We start from the raw sequence: 19,876 nt of genomic DNA on the forward strand, positions 1-19,876 counted from the left end.
AACAGTACTGCTCTGAACTGGGTAATTTGGTAGGTTTTCACGGAGTCAAAATTTCTCAGTTCCACATGGAATTTTTAACAGGACTACTGAGGTCTTACTAACTAAATTCCTGCCTTTTTCCATCATTCATTTTGCTACAAAATTTCTCAGGATTTTTGTCTTTAGTTTTTGCCATAAGGGCCCCTGCTGACCAATTTCTAGCGACATCTGATGAAAAACTGAACTAGGGGCTTAGTTTCATATGAAGTTATGATTGTGAAAATGCCTGATTGTCTAGGAAGTATCCCTTTGTGGTTAGTGCCCTGAAGTCCACATTGTCCTCTTCAGTTTGCATTGACTCCTCTGACTGCTAAGTGCTTTTGGCTGTTCCAGGTGTTCCTGTGACCACTGAGATTCTTTTCCTTCGTGCCTTGTCTCCTATGCCAGTTGAGATACTGACTCCCTTGAAGCTTTCTTTACCAGCATAAAGAGAACAAGACAGTTTGAAAAAATAATTAATACTTGCTAATCAGGAGGGATTAAAACTATTCACAAAACCAAGCACAGATAATTCCAATCAAGATATTTTCTTGAAAGATGCTAAGGATAAGAGCATCTCACAGACTCTGAAACAAACAGGATAACTCAACCTTCCCAGCTCCCTGCCTTGTTTTAAACAAAGATAGGACAGTGAAGTTCACAATTTTTGTTTTATTTTTGCTCAGCTGTTTTCATAGACCCATGGAATCATAGACTATCCTGAGTTGTACGGGACCTGTAAGGATCATCAAGTCCAACTCCTGGCTCCACGCAGAGCCAGACAAGTCAGAGCATTGTCCAGATGCTTCTTGAACTCAGTCAAGCTCAGTGCTGTGACCACTTGCCTGAGGTTCCAGTACCCGAGCACCCTTTAGGTAAAGACCCTCTTCCTAAAATCCAATCTAAACCTCCCCTGCCACAGCTTCATGCCATTCCCTCGGGTTCTGTCACTGGTCACTAAAGAAAGGAGATTGACACCTGCCCCTTCACTCCCCTTTGTCACGAAGCCATAGACCACAGTGAGGTCTCCTCTCAGTCTCCTCTTCTTCAGGCTAAACAAACCAGGGAACTTCAGCCTCTCCTCATAAGACTTCCCCTCCAGACCCTTCCTCACCATCCTCATTGCCCTCCTCTAGACACTCTCAAATATTTTTATGTCTCTCTTATACTCTGGTGCCAAGTCAGCTCACTAACCAACCCATTTTCCTTATGATAACTATAAATTTCCCTCATGATAGCTATGATAATTTTTTTGCATTAGTATGTTTTCTACACTAATTAATTTAAAGACTCTTTTTTTTTTCCCAGTTTCCAGCCCCAAAGCTTCCATACATTTTATTATTTCTTTCAAACACACCCATGAGTCTGCAAAAACACTTGTTAAGTTTGAAATCTCGGTCCACTAGAATAATCCTCAGAGAAGTTATTCAGCCTGGTGTGAGTATATTCGTAAACTGTCAGATCAGCGAGAACACTGTTTGCTGTGCTTTGCCTGCATGGCTCTGTTCACATGGTCCTTGAGTTACCTGCTCCTTGCAGTGGTCTGATACTTAAGGAACTTATAAAGGCTAAAAATGCGCATTTGCATTGCAGTTTTTGAGCAGCCCTAAACTCCAGTTCATTCTTCCAAGAAATAAATGTGGTTGAAGAGGAAATCTGGCTTGATGCCTATTGTGGTTTTGTGTGGCAGGGTTCTGGTTGAGGAGGTGGGGCTGCTGCGGTGGGTTCTGCAAGGAGCTTCTAGAAGCTTCCCCTAGGCCTGACAGTAAACACCAGCTGGGCTCAAGGCTGGACCCTCCGCCCACCAAGGCCAAGCCCATCAGTGATGGTCATTCTGCCTCTGTAAATCATATATGAGGGGAAAAAAAACCCCACAAGCAGCTTTTTGCCACCAGAGAACGGAGTGAGAAGATGTAGGAAACTATTCAAGGCCAGGGAAGAAGGAGAGGCAGGAGGTGCTCCAGGCACTGGAGAAGAGATTCCCCTGCAGCCCATGCAGAAGACCATGGTGGAGCTGCTGTCCCCCTGCAGTCCATGGAAGATGATGGGGAGCAGAGATCCCACCTGCAGCCCATGGAGGACCATGTTGTAGCAGGTGGAGACATACGGAAGATGCTGTGACCCTTGTGGGAGCAAGGTCCTGGCAGGACCTGCAGCCTGTGTAGAGAAAGAGAGGCCCGTGCTGGAGAAAGTTTGCTGGGGGACTTGTGCCCCTGTGTGGGACCAGGCTGGAGCAGTCTGGGCCTGAGAGGCTCAGAGACATTCTGTGATTATGACTACACCCCACAGAAGTGACCCACGCTGGGGCAGCTGGTGAGGAGCTGAAGCCCTGTGGGAAAGGACTCACATTGGAGAAGTTTGTGGAGGACTGTCTCGGGTGGTGGGACCCCATGCTGGAGCAGGCAAAGGGTGTGAGAAATACCCCCAGCCCACACTAAGAAGGAAAGGACTCATGATGAACCGGCTGAAATTCCCATTCCCCATCTCCCCCTGTGACACCAGGCAGGGGGAGAAAGGAAGAGAAACCATGAATAAATTTAAGCCCAGGAAGAAGGGATGGATGGGGGGTGATGTTTTAAGATTTGGTTTTATTTCTCATTATCCTACTCTGTTTTCATTAGGAGTGTGTAATAAATTAGATTTTTTTTTTTTTTAATTCCATGTTGAATCTGTTTTGCCCATGATGTTGATTGGGGAATGATCTCTCCCTGTCCTTATCTCGACTCCTAAGCCTCTCAATATACATCTTCTCCCCTGTCCAGCTGAAAAGGGGAGTGATAGAGTGGCTTTGGTGGGCGTCTGGCCTCCAGCCAGGGTCAAACCACCACACTATAGACTGAAAAAGCCACATTGTCCCCCAGTAGTTTCTCTCCAAGGCCTATAATACTTCTCTCCATTTCCAAGGAACATTCCTTGTTTGTGCTAAACTTTCTAATATTCTTTTCCTTAAGCTCTTTTAGGCTAAGAAATTTTACATCTTCAGTCTGGGACTTTTTACTGCAGTTATATTTCCATCACATTCTTGTTTAATCTGACTCTGTACTTTTTGTCCCATGACATCTACCCTTTCCAGTCCTCATACTCGTTGCTAACATATTTTCCCTAACAGTATTGTTGCTCTACCCATTATCCTCAATACAGGAAAAGGACATTAGGAGAGCCTCCTACACACACGTGATTTCAAGATATTATGTCATAGCATCCCTTTAAGCATTTCCATTTACACTTCTAGATTTTTTTCCCTACATATGAGATGCTAAATTTCTTAGAAGTAAAATGTTGGCCATGGTGGCATCCATGGAGGCACTGCAGATGCCAATGTAGAATTAGATGGCTTCCAAGAGATCCTACTCAAGCCTGTCTGGTCTTTAATTATTTATATTGTCACAACTATGTGCGTAAACAAAGAGATAGTCTGCTGGTCTATCTCCACTATATCTCTTCAGAGTTGCTTCAAAATGTATCTTGATTTTCATTTTGGGATTAATAAGAAATGGCACTGATGGTGAAGAGGACAAAAGGAAGTACAGAAACATCCAACCCACTCCTCCCTACAATGTAAAAATAAGTTTGTACCATGGAAAAGTATTTACATAAGTGAAGTGTGCAAATGTGTATTTTACATGTTAAAAATATACTCCCAGGACTTGTTCCTTTCGTAGGAATGCTAGAAAGGGCACAGATGATGGGTTTGGGTTTTAGTTCTTTGAAATTGATCAGGTTTTATCAGCCTATCTAAGTCTGCACCAAGTTACAAGAAGATTTGGTCCAACCTGGAGGTCACTGAAACTAAAAACGGTGATGCTATTTGACACTGTATGTACCATGGAAGGTGCTTTGACATGGTGTCATCAGTGATGCTTTTGCTTATCAAACATGGATCTTTGTGCCGTACTCTGGGTACTGCGCTGCTTGGCAGTTAGCATCATGGGGATAGGCAGCCCTGTTAAAGTACACGGCTGCTCACTGTGTGATGACTGCCTGCCTTACCAAACTTCACAGCTGGGGCAACAGGGTAGTCCTGACAGAGGTCTTCTGGTTCAGTATCATTAAACGAAAGAAAAAGGAAGAAAGGACAGTGTCACAGGGGAAGCTCTGACTGAAGAAATGCTACGCTCAATATGTGGAAATGCTGTAATTCAAGCCACAAGGCCTCTTCCCACCCATCATTTAAAATCTGCCTAACAAAAAAATGCTTTAATATAAATGATCCTGAAGCATGAGCACATTACTGCACACTTGCATACAGCAGCTGTTGAAGTTCCATCCGCAGTGATGCTCCATATCTCCTGCACACTAGAAGCCACCAGTCAGTGCCTAGTGAATCAGAAAGCAGATGCTGTTGGCACAGGAGGACCCAGAGCAGGAGGGAGGCCCAAGCCCAGCATTTACACATGGGTAAGACCCAGGCTCAGCTGTGGGAATGTAGGAAATGAACAAGCTGTGTGAAAGCACTGCTAAGGGCGTGAGACTTGGCAGGCTGGACTGTACTAACATGTAAGCAAAGGGTAATGACCTGGAAGTGCTTGTGTCATAGCTGAATGTCTCCCAGTGAGGCAGTGAAAACTGGATTCGTAATATTCTTCTGATAAACGCTTTTATCCTCTTTTGTTGTGGAGATACACAGGAGTCAAGCAAAACAGGGCATCCCAACTGCACGGGTGAGACTGCAGTTAGTGCAGAAAAGGCAGGTACAGCATCTGAAAGGTCAGAGTGAGCAGCAGTATTATTCTTTGTTCTTTAGTGCCCCAGGGAGAGGAGTGTTTCTCCATTCCCTATGGCTCTCACTCCATGGAAGAAGAATGAAAAAGGGAATGGTGAAGTGCTGCTGTTGGTATTGCTTCTGTGCAGCCATAGGAAACTATACTGGGTCTCTAGAGAACTTGGTGTTGGCAGGCTGGTGTCTCCAGTTGGATTTCCATGTCACACATTTGTGGGGTAGATATGCCAGATTTCACACAGGTGGAAGTGCCTGGCTGTGCACACATGTGCACATACAGGAGAGGGGACAGCATAACGCCTTCAGTGATGTCTGAGAGTGGGGGTGTTTGTGCACACATGTCTTGGTGTTGACATGGCAGATGCTTCTTCAGCACTTGTGGAAGCTGATGCGAGTTTGTGCTTTGTGTAGGAACACTAACTTACCGCAGGCAGAGCAGGTTTCAGAAGAAAGAGAAGGAAGAGCACACAGAGAGACAAAGTGATCTCACATACTAAGTTAAAGAGGAAAAGGAGGGAGGACTAGAAAGACCAAAGTTGTAGCAGGCATAAAGAAATAAGGAATAAGAACAAGTAACAAGAACAAGGAGAAATTAGGAGGAGAAAATTTACCATTCTTTTCTTCCTCCCCTGCCTTTCTCATCACCTCTTGATCCTCTAGTGCTTTGTCCAGAAAAGGAAGTGAGTCAGGAAAATGCATAGATAGAGAAGGTGGAGGGGGGCAATGGAGGCGGGTGGGGGGTGGAGGGCGGGAAGAAGCGGGGGGGGAAGACAGAAGGAAACAGGTTTGGAGGAGAGCAGAGGGTTGGGAGTGGGAGGCTTTGTGGTAATTTTTCAACATGGTCAGGTTGTAAGGTGAAAGGGAGCAGGAGGAAAAAAAAGTGAGTGCAAGGGGGCAGGCAAAGTTCACTGTGGGGAGCAGTGCCATCATGAAGGGACAGAAGGATAGCACGAGAAGAACACTAGAAGATGATGAAGGTAAGAAGTGGAACTGAGACCTAAAGCCCATCAGATCAGCATTTGCCTACTAAACTGGGGGGAGGGGGTAGAGCGGGGGGAATGTGGTTCAGAAACAAGCAGGAATAATCAAGGGAAACAGCTCCTGAATGATGTCAGAAGGGGGAAGACAGGAAGGAATGATTTGTTCTGCCTTAGTAATAGATGAACCCTGACAACACAACTAACAGATTCTGAAGTTGTGCCTCCAGAAGATAAAAATCTTTGTGACCGTTTCCCCCAAACGCTTGTCTGAAAAACTAAGACAGAGCTTTTCTATCAGAGGGATGTCCCAGAGGTGACCCCTGCCTCCCTGCCTAAGGTCTGCAGTGCCTTGAATGGTTTAAAGTCCCACTTTATTTCTGTTGTCAACCAGAGTCATGGCTGACAAGGGATGGCAGCTGAGCTTGAAAGATCTGGAAGATCTCCAGTCTCCAACTGCCACGAATCTGAACAGGGTAAAATGCCTGTGTTCACAAGTAGCTGAGCTGTCCATGCAGCACATGACACAGAAAAAGCACTAGTCCCAACAGCCTCTGCAAATGAAACTATTCCTTTATTACTTGGAGCCTGCTGTGGAGCTTCACATCCCAGCCTTTACACCTGGTTCTTCATTTGCCTGACTTGACAAGGAAGCATGAACTCAAGGAAAGTTTGCAGTAACTGGGGGAAAGGTAAAGATGGCAGCGGGACATCTTGACCATCGACTCAGTTAAAGGACTGTGCAAATTACCCTCCAGGAGCATACATGCTAATTTAAATATATTAACTATATGAAGTCTTGATTACTAACCAGTTAGCATAAATTTAGGCAGGTTTTCCTAATGCACAAACGTTTTGCTCCACTTTCAGCTGGCTTTATTGTTGCAGAGGTGGTACTTCAGCTGGTCTCTCTTCCCTCTCCATCTGGATGGCTCATTGGCTGCTCTTCATGGCTCATCTTGAACTCTGCCACCCTCTTCAGCCTTTCCCAAGGACAGCACCCCCTGCCAGCAGGCAGGTGTGGCATGGTCCCTCCTGACACCTGCTCACCGAGCAATCGGGGTTGTCCCCTAAACTCAGTCTACAACCCTAACCCATTCCACACCATAGTAACACAGCTCTTCACCTCAAGTGGGGCAGTAAGGATTACCTTGATAGCTGTCCACTCTTCTCCTCGGGCCGGGGGGGGGGGGGGAAAATGGAAATTTAAGAGACAAATCTTTATGTGGAAAACCAACATTTTCATCTTAAAATAATTTCTAATGACAATTTATATCTACCTTCAGTTTGGAGATGTTTTATAGCCATGCTTTGTGGCCTCTACTTCACTTACAGCCCTGTTGAGTTTGCTGCTTCTTTGAGAGTGCAAGATGGCTCCCAGCCCCCCAGATACTCATGTGGTTTTTCTGTCTGCTGGAGGCTCCCCTGACTCCAGTAGGTTTTGGAGTACAGCATCGGTTAGTAATCCCACAAGACTTCTTTTTCATGCCTCAAAACTTGCCACTGGCAACTTTGTCCACTTCAAATATCTTCTCTGTACAGACAAACTCATTCTTAAGTTGCTTTCTTCCAGACAGACCTCGTCCCTTCTGCCCATATGTGAACAGCTTGTGTAGGAGATAAATCACTTTCTCAGCCTGAGCTGCAGCATTGCCACTGTTTTGGGCAGTATGAAGGGCATCCCTTTTCTGTTTGTGGCTTTTCTCTCTATACATACATAGCAATGTAACTGCCTGGGAATCAGCAGCATTTCTGTTTTGATCAGGTCGTTCATCCCATCACTAAGACTTGTTGATGCTGGGTTAAGCACACATAAAGGTCATTGTGTGTCCAAGCTGCTTCCTGGGAGGCTGGACAGCACTGAGGAACCTGCGTTGCCTTCCACTCCTCTGCAGTTAAACAGGGCCCTCAGTTTCCTCGACCCTTTGCCTATAGGCTCTTTCCAGGCATTCCTGTTGCAAGGACATGTGTACCAAACCCTCAAGGAGTGAACAAAAATTAATCTCTGTGGGGTTGGGATCTCCGGCTTTTTTACTTCTGTGATTAAGACTAACAGTGGGACACAGTGGACTTGGCCTGTTAGGTAACTTCTGTAACACTGCCTGATGTTTTTAGTTTATTCCACTGCTCCATTCCCACTCTCACAGGATACTGGCACAGGAATCACTGCATGTAAGAAAAAAGTAGAGAGAGGAATAAATGTCGTGAGCTGGCTTGTCTGTCAGGAAAAAGCTTAGCACTCTGAGTAGCTCCTGTCAGGTGGCAATCATTAATCTACTTGCCTTAGAATTACTCGCTCAGAGTACTGTCAGGAAATTCTGTCGCATGCTGTGGTGCTTATTTCAAGGTTCGAATGGTTTCTGGTAGAGGTGTTAAAACCATATAGCAACCATTTCTCCAGCTGCAGAGTTACTCCTCAGCCAAGAAACTGAAGTTGTTTCCTCTCTGCATATGCTGGCAGACTCAGGTGAGCTCCGGGCAGCAGCTAGAGCAGCTGCTTTTGGGTGAGCGTGCTTTACCAAGAGGGTGGAGGGCTGAGCCAATTCCTCTCCTGTGCTCCACGGGGGTTGCCCTGTATCCTACCTTCCCTCTCTCTCCTGCACTCATACACACTCCCCCAGAGGCAAGGGTGCAGGTGGCTGAAAACGCCAAGAGTCACCTGATGGGATGCTGCCTGGCTCCCTTCTCCCTGCGCTGCTAAGTGCTCCTCGCCTGCTGACCGTGGGAGCAACCCCGTGAGGCTTCGCTCTGCTCAGCCGAGCTTGATGCAAATGCAAAGCTGAAATCCATCGCTGTGCTGCCTTCTTACTGTCCAGGGGTGCTTCCTGCCTTCTGTTTCTTCCCCCAACCCTGTCTTATCAAAAGGAAGCTCTGTTCTGCTGCTGGCGATGCATCCGGAGGGGTGGCTGTGCTGGTGTTACCTTGCTTTCTGTGTGTGGGCGTTCATGTTAACATCCTTGATTAAAGGTAGGCTCTCTTTGATACTAGCCTCTAAAATATCTTCTAGCTGCTGTCTCTGCTTCTGTTTTCCTGGAAAGAACTACATGTAAAGCTTCTACCAACTGTTTGTAAGCTGGAATCTGTAACATTTCAACAGTATTTTAGAAGGGCTAAAGCAATACTGATTTTCACACATGAAACTCTTCATTTGGTTTGATAACTAACTGGGGACCTGTTTCTAGCAAAGAATGAAAATTAAATAGGACTTGTAATGATTTCATCTGGTGTGTGACTTCTGCAATGACTCAAATAATGCAAACTGAAGATATGCATGTTTGGTACTCACACCTTCAAAAGAAAAAACTCATTATGCTTTCGTGCACTGTTGTCATGTGTGGTTAAATATGCTGGAGTGATTTCTATGTACGAGTCTCACCGAGCTTCAGCAGGATTTCTGCTTTTAAGTCACTAAATCTTCTGAAAGTCTCACTTCTGCTGATGACAGAGACTTGCAGTGCTTGTGCTAACAAGGCAGAAGGCATTGTCTTAAAACAGCACCGATGAGGCGAGAATCTATAGCTGAAGTATAAAAATCAGTGGCCTCAAAACGTCTCTGCTTCTGTTACTTTATTTTCAAGTATGTGTCTGCTAAGAAGCCAGGAGCAGTAGTTCAAACGAAACATTGTTTTAGGCTCACTGATTTTAGTCAGGAGACTTTGGTGAGAAACTTAGGTACTTACAGTGGGGTACTTCTAGTTGCAGTGCAATGGATGATGATGATGAGATTGAAAAGTAAATTGCAGGTTCCTTTTTGAATGGCACAATGCATGACATACAAACACCCAAACTTTGCAGACATGCACCTGGATGATGTTAAAAGGATGAAAAGAAACATCAGTAAATAGAAGTTTTACTAGAATTTTCTTTCCATACATGTAAATCACTAGTAACCAACATTTCAGCTTTTAATTGTGATAATCCCCTGAATCTGAGCATGCTTTGCATCAACTTAAAGGCAGGAATGTTTGTTTGTTTGTTTGCTTTTCAAAAACAGGGGAAGGATGGCCTAAACATGAAAACAGTGGTCTGTGCTGAGACTGAGCATCTCCCTGTAAATGTTCTAAATCTTTACCTTATAAAGTGTTCTGAATTTAAGTACTAAATTATAGTAGTGTGTTGAAATAGCAAGGTCATGCAAGAGATGTGTATTTCTGAGCTGATGTCGCTGGAGTCCACCTGATGTAATCTTTCCTTTTGAAATCAAAGTCTGTAGCCTTTAGCACTGTGAAAATAACTGTTTCAAATTTGGGCTGTATGCAACAGATTCAGCACAGTCTTCTTGACTCTCCAGTGAGGCAGCTCAGTGCCTGTTGTAAACCATATTCCCACCAAGCCATCCAGTCCACTCTGCATTGACTGGGGTTTACAGTTATGATCTGCAAGTTTCCAAAGAATGGCTCTGTATTACACAGATGCATGCTATTCTGTAAGGAATTCTAATATTTCCACCTCTTTTATTTCCTCACAACTTAAGAAACTAGCTTCCTTCTGAGCAAAGTTGTGCTATCTGAAGAGCTGAAATAGAAAACATGAGGATACAATCTAATAATCATTTTTAAGACAAGGAGGCATCATCATAATCACCTGATAAAAGTGCCTGACATAGATTTTGATCCATCAAAATTACAGCCTCAAGCTTTTAATTTCTGAATAATTCACTATGCTTTTTGTAGGTCTTAGTTTTTCCATAAAAGCTACCAAAGTTGCAATCTGCCACATTAAACTTTCTCTACCTCACATCACCTTTTTCTACTTCAGTCTGCTATCAGCGATCAGGGCTGGCCACATGGAAGCCTGTAGCCTGGATCTGATTTAGGAGACATTTCCATTGAGGTCATGGAAACATTCAAGTCTCCTTACACCTTGAGGAGTCAGGGATCGATGGGCAGCATCCCACAGGAGAATGCTTTCACGTGAAAGCATACCAGCAGCCCTTTTCTCTCTGTGCTCCTCTGTCTTGGCACAGTTGCAGGTACAGGATGCAGGAATGCAGCATGGACTATTAAGTTATCCTGCACCTTCTTTCCCTTGTCTTTACCCCTGACATAGCTGTTCTTTATCTTTACCAACACAGACACCACTGCCTGTGAATCAGAGGAACGGTTGTTTCACAAGCTCTTCTCACAGTACAACCAATTCATCAGACCAGTGGAAAATGTGTCTGATCCTGTTGCTGTATATTTTGAGGTGGCCATTACCCAGCTTACAAATGTGGTAAGTCTCATTCCAGAATACTGATGAGATTTTGGGCTGGCTGGCTGCAAACATGAGCAAATTGCCAAAGCAGCAGATGCAGTTCTTGAGATTGCACCTACAGTTCTCACAGCTGATGTTGTCACCTGTGCTTATGTGTTCCTGCTGAGACCTTTGCTGTTCAGCCAGCCAAGTTGCTCCAGTTGCTCAAACAAGCAGTTCAAATGATGCAGATTTATTTTCTTACCCCATAGCATCAAACCCTGCCACCCCGGGCAGCAGCCCCTGGCACCCAGAACAGCAGTGCCAGGTGTTCAGGTCCACTCTCCATAGTTCTCTAGAGACACCTGGTCGTGCTCTCCTTGTGTAGCACATGGCCTAGTTCTCCTGTGGTGCCACTGTCACTCCCCAGTGCTCCCGACAGATAATTTTTTTCCCCCCAAGCTTTTTTGTTCTATTTATTTCAAAATAACCAAAGAGATGTACAGCCTGCAGAGTGGTGTTTTAAAGCATGGGGATGGGGGTGAATGTTGTGTATTCTGTGGTGCACTCTATACAAGGATGAGTGTGTCCTAGGTGGCAGACTGCTGGGCAGGGCAGAGACTGTGGAAGAAGAAAAACCTGACCTTAACTCTTGCTGAAGTCTGCTCTTGAAGTAAATTACCCGCAGAACTGAGGCTGAGTTTTGATTCTGAGGTACCTAATTGAGTCCATAATGAAGTAGCAGTCAAACAGTGAGAAGCAACATTCAACAGTAGCCAGGAAGTTATCTGAACATATAGAAGAAAGCATCATAAGTATGCAGGGTGAAGCTAGTTGTCTTTCTCAAAGTATTTTGTTTCTGTGTAGCTTGGTGGGCTTCAGCAGTTCTCTTTCACACTGCAGCCCCTGGCTCCTAGTGCTGTCTTCAGAGGGAAAAAGGAACATCATAAGTAAATCAGTTGGATTTTCTCAAGAAAGAATAATGATTTTCACAAGAACTTAGTTAAACCATAGACAGGAACCCTGAAGGTCTTTCAAAATTATCTTTGTCCTTATTTTTCAGCATGCAATATTGAAAATTCACATACATTTTCTACCTTTGGCTTCTAAATATCCTAAATTTTCAGTCCACATGCTTAAAGGCTAAGAACTACCCAAAGCAATATTCCTGTGGACACTTCCGTTGTGAACATCTGCCTGCATTCATAAATGCATGTAATGTGCGTCTTTCCAAATACTCCTAGGCTGAAGGCTCATTAGAACAGGATCCTATCTTTTGTTTTTCTGTCTCTTGCAACACCTTCCTTATTCATCCATGATTTGCAATAGCAATAATTGACTGTAAAAAGAAGTTGTCAGTACAACAGTGACTTAATTTAGTGCTGGCTTAGGGCATCTGCTCTAGGGGTTTGCATAGAAATGCAAGAACGCTGTAGTACAGATGCCATTTTCCTTGAATTTTGACCAGTAGTGCACTATGTAAACTGAGCTTTTTAAACACTGAATCCAACAAAACACACAGCCACTATCAGAACCTTATTCCTCTGGCACTGGTCAGAGCAGTTGTAGATTTTGTGTTCTTCACGTATTCATGCCCATGGCACAACAGTGCAGCTCTTGGTATCTCTGATATTTGTGGAGCATAATTTTTCAGTAAAGATTTAAAAACTTTTCAGTGAGTATGCACAATATGCAAGCCCTCTGTAGCCAGGAAAAAACATAAATCTGGTATCAGTTAGTGTGGAATTCTAGTTTCCATTTTTATCAGAGTAAGTTTGTGGCCATCTCAGGATGCTTTAATGCATATATGGAGTGAAGATGTACATGACTGTTTTTTTTCCTAGGATGAAGTCAACCAGATTTTGGAAACAAATTTGTGGCTAAGACATGTAAGTGACTGCATTGCGTTTCTCATGCACTTTGCACTGATAGGATGAGATGTGTGTTACCTTGTAAGCTGCATTTATAGAATGAGTGCTTATTTTGTAACAAGGATTCCAAAGGTATGAGTAAGGAGAAGCCCAGTTAACCAAAGCCACATAATAATAGTTAATGTCTTTATTCTTATTTCCAAGAAATTACATCTCCCATCTTTCCCGTGTGGTATGTTCTCCTCCAACTTCATGATCATTTTCTTGTCTGGTAAATCCAGCTGGATGTACCCACTACAGAGTGATTAACTGTGTAACTCTACAGCCCTAGGTCATATCCCTATTGAAGACTCCAATGAAAACATTTATTAGTAAAAGGAACATGCCTTAAATTTTTTTCACCAAGGTTTTAGCATTTGTAGGTAGACCAAGATCCTTAGAGGACCTAAACTGCTGAGAAAAGTCAAGTCAACTTCGACCAAAACCAGCTTTCTTCATGCACTGATAGTGTGCAGATGTACCTCCTCTCTCTCATTAGGATGCTGTTCTCCTTTGAGGCTGGCCTCCTTTAGCCTGCAGCATGTACTCCAGTGACAGCAGCAGCAAGGCCAGTATTTCCTCTCAGCCCTGGGGAGGTAGCCTTGCACAGGTAAGGGTCTATACAGACACAGCAAGACAGAGGAGAGATGTCACCATGTGAGCAGTGGATAACAATTGACTTTCCATCCCCACACAGAGTAGGAAATCAGTGTGAGTAGTATTCATATGTATATCCAGCACTTCTCCAGGTCATGGCCTCATTGCTTTTGGACCATCGTCCCCTTTTATACATGCTGCACTTTCAGTTTTTATCATAGCCTGGCATTTTACAGGAAGATCTGAAAAGGAGACATTTGCTGATAATACAAGTTTTTAAAATCCTTGTTCATTCTCCTTTCAGATTTGGAATGACTACAAATTGCGATGGGATCCAAGAGAATATGATGGCATCGAATTTGTTCGGGTACCAGCAGATAAAATTTGGAAACCAGATATTGTCTTGTATAATAAGTACGCTGAGCGCTTTTCCATTTCACCCCTTCCCTCAAAAGCATCCTCTTGCAGCATCCTTGAAAGGTATGTTACTTTCACGGTAATTTTCTTTGTCTCATTTGTGTTTCTAGTGCTGTGGGAGATTTTCAGGTGGAAGGCAAGACCAAAGCCCTCCTTCGCTATGATGGCATGATCACCTGGACTCCCCCAGCCATTTTTAAAAGCTCGTGTCCGATGGATATTACATTTTTCCCATTCGATCATCAGAACTGTTCACTGAAATTTGGCTCATGGACCTATGACAAAGCCAAAATCGATCTTCTGATCATTGGATCCAAAGTAGACATGAATGACTTTTGGGAAAACAGTGAATGGGAAATAGTTGATGCTTCTGGCTACAAACATGACATCAAATATAACTGCTGTGAAGAGATCTACACAGACATAACATACTCCTTTTACATTCGAAGGTTGCCAATGTTTTACACCATAAATCTGATCATTCCCTGTCTCTTCATCTCATTCCTGACTGTGTTAGTTTTTTACCTGCCATCTGACTGTGGTGAGAAAGTGACTCTTTGCATCTCTGTACTCCTTTCTTTGACCGTGTTTTTACTGGTGATCACAGAAACAATCCCATCCACCTCTTTAGTAATTCCCCTCGTAGGTGAATATTTACTCTTCACTATGATATTTGTGACTCTGTCAATTGTCATCACGGTGTTTGTCCTGAATATACATTACAGGACTCCAACCACACACACAATGCCCAAATGGGTAAAAACCATCTTTCTTCGCTTGCTCCCCAAAATTCTGTTGATGCAGAGGCCACTAGAACAGCAGAAAAAGAGTGTCTCCAGAAAAAACAAAGGAACTGCCAGTACTGCAGGCAAATCAAAGCGTGGCAAACAAAAAGATGCAAAATTACACAAGGAGTGGCGATGCAGTCACTGTGATAAGGCAGCTGAACTCACTACCAACAAAAGAAGACGACTGAGCCATCAGTCACTGAAATGGATGGCAGAGCAGATGGAGTACTCCCCAGAAGTGAAGCACGTCATCAGCAGTGTTCAGTTCATCGCAGAGAACATGAGGTCTCAAAATGAAACCAAAGAGGTAAGAGAGATAACTCCCTGGCTAGGCATGGGGCCACACTTGCAGCAAGTGAAAACATGACCTGGGATCACAGCCCGGAGGAACTGGAGTTGCTGTGTCTTGAGAAGAATATTTTGAGAATTGTGGGTGGGTCAGTTTCCTACAGAAAGGGAGGACATAAATCATCCATTGGGGCTGGAACAAGAAAAGTTGCCTTTTCTATTCTTACTCTAGCCCCAGTGGATAATTTGAGCAGCAAGATAGTTTTAGATTAGACACGAGGCTTACCTTTCAAGGGAGGATAAGAGGAGCTTATCCTCCTGATGCAGCTGTAAGGAATGAACCTTTCAAGGTCTCTTCCCACCCTATTTCTATAGATCCTCAGAAACAACCCTCTTCCACTGCTCACCAACTGGGAAGAAGTGACATCTCAATACTAAACATGCTTCTTGCCAAGCAGGGTGTTCTTTTGTGCTAGTAATGGAACACGCAGATTTGGGAACTGCTATGTAAAAAAAAACCAGGGCTTGTCTAGCAGCACAGTACTTGATCTGGAGAAGAACTATTCTCAAACAGTGATAAATCTGGTAAAGATAGTCCTTTCAGAATGCCATTTGCCTGTACTTTGTTTCAGTCTGGGGTGATCTGAATTTTTTGCAGGGACTTGACTAGCTGTGGCTTCAGCAATACAGTAATTTCAGCCATGAAAAATGTATGTTGAAGTAAAAGTTGAGTTTTGGGGAAAGACAGCTGAATAAAAACAGGCAACAGATGAATAAAGACATTAAAAAAAGAAAGGTATAAAAATTAAACCTGGTATTTGAACTAATGGTTTTGCTTCTGTAGGGTTATAAATCTTTCATCCTAGTTGGGATTACTGTCCTAGAAAATGATGCACATTGGAATTTAGTGACTGCTGGGGCCATGACCTAAGGTGTAAACACAAGGAACTAAAAGCAGCTCCAAGAAAGATTATCTCACATTGCCCCCATACCCGGCCCTCACGCAGAATAGGCATTCTCCAACACTTCGAGATGTTTTACAAAAAACTGCTCAGAACCTAATGAGACATTTATCTGTGACCTGCCTGTTTGTGTTTTGCAAATCTCTTCCCCCTCATGAAACTGTATTCTTGGTCTGGTGTGTGCTTCAGCAGCTCTGTGTCTTACCTTTCAAGACTTACTAGGGATGGGAAGCGGGACTTTTGTCAGGTGAAAAATCCTCTGTTTGGGAAAAAAAAAAGGGGATTGTTCTCAAGGAAGCACCTGAGGAAATGATTCTGCAGGCTACTCCTGCTTCAGCCCCACCACAAAGCAGTACAGGTGATATCGTGCACTAGTCCCATGGAAATAAAAGCACTTTAAAAATTGTGTCAGCAGTTACAGCAGCTCGAGCTGCTGCTGCATTTTCTTTCACAAGTATCACCCTTTTGGACGAAAACATCAAGAAATTGAGAGAGAAGGGTAAGGCCCCTCAGCAGAGAGCTGTTAAGCAGTCACTGGTTTTATGTAGGTAAATGTGCTTCTGATGCAGTGGTCCTTGCATGTAGGTATAGCTTAAAGGACAGTGACTTCGTTGAATGGGGTTCTCAGGTCTATCTCTCAGACATGCAAAATCCACCCTGGCCTGCTTAGCACAGGACGCTGTGGTTTCCTCAGCCAGGGCCCTTGCTTTGCCTCCATGTGTCCAGCTGTCCAGTTTGCTGAAATCACCGGGGTGTGATGTGGAGTGACAGTGTGGCAAATCAGGCCAGAATAGCAAACTGTCTCTTGTGTGGGCTGTCAAGATAAATCCTTTGGCAGGGTCTAGTGATGTGCAGCTATGGTGATTCTGCCTGCTGTTAAACCATCCCCCTCTGCACGTACCACATGATCAGGTCCTATCTGTTAGTGTCAGTGTCACAGCCATTGCTTGCCAACCGACTTGGATGTTTAGAAGAATTCTGCAGACTAGGAGAGAGCTGAATGTCCTCAGCCACAAGTGGTAAATATTACCAGGAAATCAGCTCCTCTCTAGTGATAGTTGAAAACCAGAAGCATGACGAACAACGTGCCTGACTGCACATGTATTCCTCCTCACATTCAAAAGCACAAGGGACATTTCTACTGCATAACATCAACTTGCAATTGCATGTTACATGATATGTAGCTTATCCTTTTTTTTTTTTTTTTGCTCTTGCAGGTGGAAGATGATTGGAAATACGTAGCAATGGTGATAGACCGAGTATTTCTCTGGGTATTTATAATCCTTTGTGTGTTTGGGACTGCAGGGCTCTTTATCCAGCCGCTAATAGCAGATACGTAACTTGATTCTTGGCTTTTTAATCCATTTTTGTTCCTGTTTCAGTTTTTGATTCAGAACTGTCCCCTAAATTTCTCTCCTCTTACGTAAGCCCTTTGCTCATCACCTCCTCAGCACCCCACCACAGAGTGGAGAAAGAGAGGGAAGGGTCCTGTGGGAAGGCAAACAACCCCAAAACTGGATCAGAAGAGGACTGAAAATGGGAAATGAGCATGTGGTCTTTCTCTGTCAGAACACCTGGGAGTTTTAGAGTGCCCACCTGTCTTTCCATCAGTGAGACCAGCAAAAGCAATCACTCTGAGGATCACAAGAGCAGATTGACATTTATTTAGCTTTTCCCTTGGTCACTACAGGGAGCTAATAGGACAGTTCCAGCACTTAGGAGTCAGTTGGCCAAAGAGGACTCTACCTGGCTTCGTTTTTCACTCCTGACCACAATAACTCTTCCTCAGCTTTAAGTTAATTGACATTTCAACTCCATTTCTTTCCTCGTGCAGCAGCTAGTCTTTGGTATGGCACGAAGATCAGGTACCACAGTCCTACTGACTGAACCAATGTTTTTGTTCTTGTGTCAAGGCAGCCAATAATCAGATAAAAGTACAATCAAATCAATCCTTTAACCCTGTAGCATTTTCAATACAAACTGAAATAAGGGGTCCCCATCTTCTGCAAAGTATGTACAGAAATAGGATCCCAGCTCAACAAAGCACATGTTTATGTTAATGATTGAAGTCAGAAGACAGGTCTTAAACATTTAATCATAGTTGAAAATAAGCTGACTTAATATTCTGCACAGCATGTGGCCTTACTGGTATAATTTGAAGCATCACAGAGTCACCAAAGAAGAATAACCTGGATGCACTATGGAAAACCAAAGAGACATGAGCATATGATTACCCATAAGGCATCCACATTTGAAATCTACATGCTTCCAAGACTTTTTAAAACTAGTTCATTTGCCATTTAACTTTGATGTGACAAAAGTTCCCTTTACTTCCAGATACTGATTACCAAGACCTTGGTGAGGTCCAGTGAGAGGATTCCAAGACACACTTCTGTCATCAGGTTAGCAGTGGTCCCAGTCCACAGGGTCTGCTCTGAGAACCTTACTCAGGCTCAGAATTAAGCCCAACAGAGAAGGGTTTGTCCCTGAGTGGCAACTTACCACAGGCAGAATTGCCTTGACAGCATTGGATTGATCTGAGTTTTCCTGTGTTTTTAAAACCCAAGAGCAACTTGGATTACACATGTGCCAGCAGAAGGAGGCTGGCTGTCACAAATTCTGGGAACAGATTGCCCAGGAAGGCGGTGGAGTAACCGTCCATCGGGGTGTTTAAGGAAAGGTTGGATGAGGTACTTAGGGACATGGTTTAATGAGTGAGTATTTTTGGTTGTGAGGGGATGGTTGGGCTAGATGATCTTGGAGGTCTTTTCCAACCTTAATGATTCTATGCAAAGCTGGGCACCTCAGTCCACACCACTCTGCAGAAATTTTCCATTTGGTGGCTCTGATATCTGTAAAGTAGAACTTTCCACTTTACAGAGACAGAAATGTGTTTGGGTTAATGCCTGGACCCTCTTTAGTCTAGGGGTAAATACTGCATTGCTTTGCTATCATCTATGCCCTTGAAGAGCAGAAAGACTGATGAAAAGGAAACAACCTGCCCCAGAAGGCACTGAGGGCTGGGTGACTGAGGCATGAACTCAAGAAGTTTGCCGTAACAGGGGGAAAGGCAAAGATGGCAGGGCAAGATCCTGACCATCAACTCTAGTTAAAGGACTGTGCAAGTTACCCTCCGCACCCTCCAGGAGCATATGTGCTAATTTAAATATATTAAATATATGAAGCAGTAATTGCTAACCTATTAGCATAAATTTAGGGGGTTTTTTTAAATCCTTTAGCTAGTGTGCTGGCTTGGTGGAATTACCACCTAGCACCCACCTCTTTGGAGCCATGAAATAGATGAAACACCTCTGCTCTGCGTGCATGTTGGCGTACTGCCCACTGAGTAAATGGTGCCGCTTTTGGGACAACAGCTCCTCATGGGTGAGGCCTGAATGTGCAAACCTCTGTTGGAACACCTCCTTTGGGTCCAAGGTTGCTGCTGTGTAACCAGGTTCTCAATCCAGGTGCCCTTAATCCCGAAACACTTTGGAGATGTACACCTGACATGGTTTCTATGCTGCGTGGACAGTTTACCCTCCGATCCTTTGTCTGTTTAGATTCCTGTTTGGTTTGTGCTGCAGGATTCTTCTCTTTCTAAAAGGTACTGTTTGAGTCAAAGCCACCACCTTCAAGAATAAAAAGCCCTTCTCTCTTCTCAGAGGCTCTGAATTTAACCTTACATTGTAAGTGCAATGTTTTCAGCATCTGCCGTGTACCAGCCTCAGCTTCCAACTTCATCAGCCCTTGGAAAACACGGTTCCCTGTCTCTGAAGACCCTAGCTGGCCTTTTACTCTTTGTTGATGCTCCATAGTAAAGAGAATAGGGATGAATAAATGTGTATGTCAGAGATAAAGGTGGAATTATAAGAATATCATTGTCTTAACCTACTAGTTGAAATATGTGAAGTCATGATTTTCTAGAAGAAAACCATTTTTTCTGTAATAAGCCTCCTGAATGTTGCATAATTGTGTAGTGACTGAAAGACAAGTGTCTGAACAAGCATGGTTTGTTTTGTCAGCC

The 19,876-nt window shown here is 43.8% G+C and overlaps 1 protein-coding gene across 1 annotated transcript; it reads left to right on the plus strand.

The window, feature by feature from the left end:
* Nucleotides 1–8,603: 8,603 nt before the first annotated feature.
* Nucleotides 8,604–17,210, plus strand: CHRNA6 (cholinergic receptor nicotinic alpha 6 subunit; the record flags this gene model as incomplete). Its single annotated transcript, XM_084278007.1, has 6 exons — nt 8,604–8,682; nt 10,790–10,929; nt 12,735–12,779; nt 13,702–13,811; nt 13,925–14,909; nt 17,070–17,210. The coding sequence occupies 6 exons, from the start codon at nt 8,604–8,606 to the stop codon at nt 17,190–17,192; spliced, it is 1,482 nt and encodes a 493-aa protein (XP_084134133.1). The 3' UTR covers nt 17,193–17,210.
* Nucleotides 17,211–19,876: the final 2,666 nt, after the last annotated feature.

Source organism: Gallinula chloropus (genome assembly GCF_964237585.1).
Source record: "Gallinula chloropus genome assembly, chromosome: Z".
In the NCBI taxonomy this organism is placed as follows: domain Eukaryota; kingdom Metazoa; phylum Chordata; class Aves; order Gruiformes; family Rallidae; genus Gallinula; species Gallinula chloropus.